This window comes from Limulus polyphemus, unplaced genomic scaffold, assembly GCF_000517525.1.
Source record: "Limulus polyphemus unplaced genomic scaffold, Limulus_polyphemus-2.1.2 Scaffold5277, whole genome shotgun sequence".
Taxonomy (NCBI): domain Eukaryota; kingdom Metazoa; phylum Arthropoda; class Merostomata; order Xiphosura; family Limulidae; genus Limulus; species Limulus polyphemus.
Window position 1 is genome coordinate 57629 of NW_013670887.1, and position 2543 is coordinate 60171.

At 32.6% G+C, this 2543-nt stretch overlaps 1 protein-coding gene across 3 annotated transcripts in view; it reads left to right on the plus strand.

Annotated features, from left to right (window-relative positions):
- LOC106472371 (voltage-dependent L-type calcium channel subunit beta-2-like) overlaps positions 1-1907 on the plus strand; it is a 55120-nt gene extending 53213 nt beyond the window's left edge. For all 3 annotated transcript variants that reach the window (XM_013933011.2, XM_022400956.1, XM_022400955.1), the window contains exon 8: positions 1784-1907. In XM_013933011.2, coding sequence (XP_013788465.2) covers positions 1784-1907 — 124 coding nt within the window. The remainder of the gene's footprint in view (positions 1-1783) is intronic.
- Positions 1908-2543: the final 636 nt, after the last annotated feature.

Consider the following 2543-nt stretch of genomic DNA (forward strand, 5'->3'; position numbering starts at 1 on the left):
GCTGTTTGTTTATTGTTGAAATTTATCACCAACAAGTCACAGACACCTACTGTAAAGAATTGCAGCTCTATAAAACCTGACAACATTTTTTTCCTAACCTTGTTACTTCTTACTGTATATCTTGTACAATATAAGAAGGATATAATGTTTGGAAGAAAAATGGCATTCTCAAGCCATAACATTATTTGAAAAGACTTGTATATACAGGATGATTACAAAGAAAGTTTTGCAGTTCAGCATATTATATCTCTCAAATGGTATGGCAGAAAGGTGAAATTCCACCAGGATGTTAATGATATCATGTCTGATCAATCCCAGCAACTGCTCAGAATGTGCTCTTTCTCTATTCAAAATGCATTACATCCATGTGACGATGGATGTTGTAGTAAAAATGCACATCTTCTCTAGTATGCTTGCCACTTCGTGGACGGTTGCATCCTCGAGGTCTGAAGTTGTGGCGGGTTTCCCACAGTACAAATGTGACTTTAGGAAATCCATTAGTGCTAGATCTGGTGGGCATTCACAAGGAAAGTATTCTGTCCTAAAAATACTCTTACAAGTTGTGTTTCACTTGATTACCAATATGTAAAGGAGAACCATCCTGCGTGGAAACTGTAGTGTGTATGGGAATCGCACTGGTTGTGAGTACTGCAGGTAGCATTGACTGTGCAGGTTTGAAGTGTGCTTCATTAGTCCATAGCATATTAGCAAACCATTGGTCACTGGCTTCAAGTTTTGTCGAGAACTGCTGTGCAAAATCAACACAATCGGTTAAATCTATCTCCTTCAGTGCTTGAACAAGAAGCAGTGTGTAAGAAAACATTCGCAAAGTTGGCAGAAGAGCCTTACAATTGAAATTGACAAATCCAGACAGCAGGTGATCTAACATACACTTTTGCTTGCTTGTTCTGCTTATCACAATTTTAACACGTCTTCTCAAGTTTTCTTATAAACTTGTGCACAGCAACACTGGAACAAGTAACTCTGCAAATGTCATGCATTTTACGGTATTCCCCGAGACTTTTCACGGTATTGCATCATTCGGTGTAATAATATTTCAGTATTCCACTTCTCTGCACACTTGTTAATTTCATGAGCAATTTCATAATCCCGTGTCGTACTGTTTTTAAGGTATGTACTGAACTGGAAGACTGTGTAAATCACCCGTACACATATATGTTACATATCTTCACCACGAGAAGTAAAACTTAAAGGCAGCTATGTTCACACTTGTTCTCAATTAGTGTTATTTTTTTCAAGTTATTTGTCTTTTTTACTGCACCAACTACATTTCAGACATTATTTTTTATTTATACAAATACATCAGTTTTTAGAAAGCATAAACGTTTGATGATATATTAGTTCGAAAATAGTTCTCTGAAGAAAATATTATGAATGAACAGATACACATAATAGTGTTCAACCTACACCTTCGGAAAAGAGATTTTATAATAAACATTTTATTTACATTTTGTGAAGCAATCAATTGACCGAAAAAAGAAAGGTAAAACTTACTGTTTATCAGCTACGTTTATAAACAGTTAATAATGAGAAGTTTTCCTAACTGAGTTGAAAAAATAATATAAACTCCAGAATAAAACAGTTTATTACTAACTTTTTCCGCTTATGTTTTTTAAAAAGTGTGTAATAAACTATTTTATTCTGGAATTTAAGGTTTCTTTTTCAACATCTCTTATATCATGTGAAAAACTAATACTAGTTATACAGGTTTTCATTTTCAAACTGTTTTAAAAGTTTTTGGTTATTGTTGTTATTGGTTTAGAATAATCATCACCAGGGTGACTGCTGACATATCACTAGCTAAGCGGTCCCTTTTGAACAACCCAAGTAAAAGAGCAATCATGGAAAGATCAAATAATAGGTCATCATGTTTAGGTAAGGTTTGATGTGTTATTTTTATCACCTTGGTAACTTTCAAACCTAGTTATTTATACTTAGAATATTCTTTTATCCTGCAGGTGTTTATAAAACGCTTATCAATTATATATTTATCACAAAGTGAATCCTGTAAGTATATGTAAGATAAGTTATCTACCTTTCAGATCTGTGGCTTGATAATTAATTTATTGAACCTTTTTTTTTTCCTCATAATTTCTTTATCGATAATTATTTTTGTACGTTCGTAACAGAAATTTAAAATTAATTCCCAAGTAACTATGATTTGAAAAATTGCAATCATCATCATAGTTTTTATGAACTCTGTTTTTAATGTTTGTATTTACTGTAATTCAGTGAGCAACATGATGCAGGAAGCAATGATACATAGGGTGAAGGTGGGGTGGGGTAGGCACGTACAAGCAAGTCAAACCAAAACTACAACATATATATTGTTAGCAGTTGTTTAAAAAATATAATGTAAGTTCAATCAGATTAATTAATTAAATACATCTTTTATAATTGTTTTAAATGGTAAATAAATTAATGTAAGAAAAAACCAGCAACGGACATGCATAAATAAAAACTGTGATTCGCTGAAACCATATTGAATATACATTAAAATAATCAGACCTTGACAAATGCTT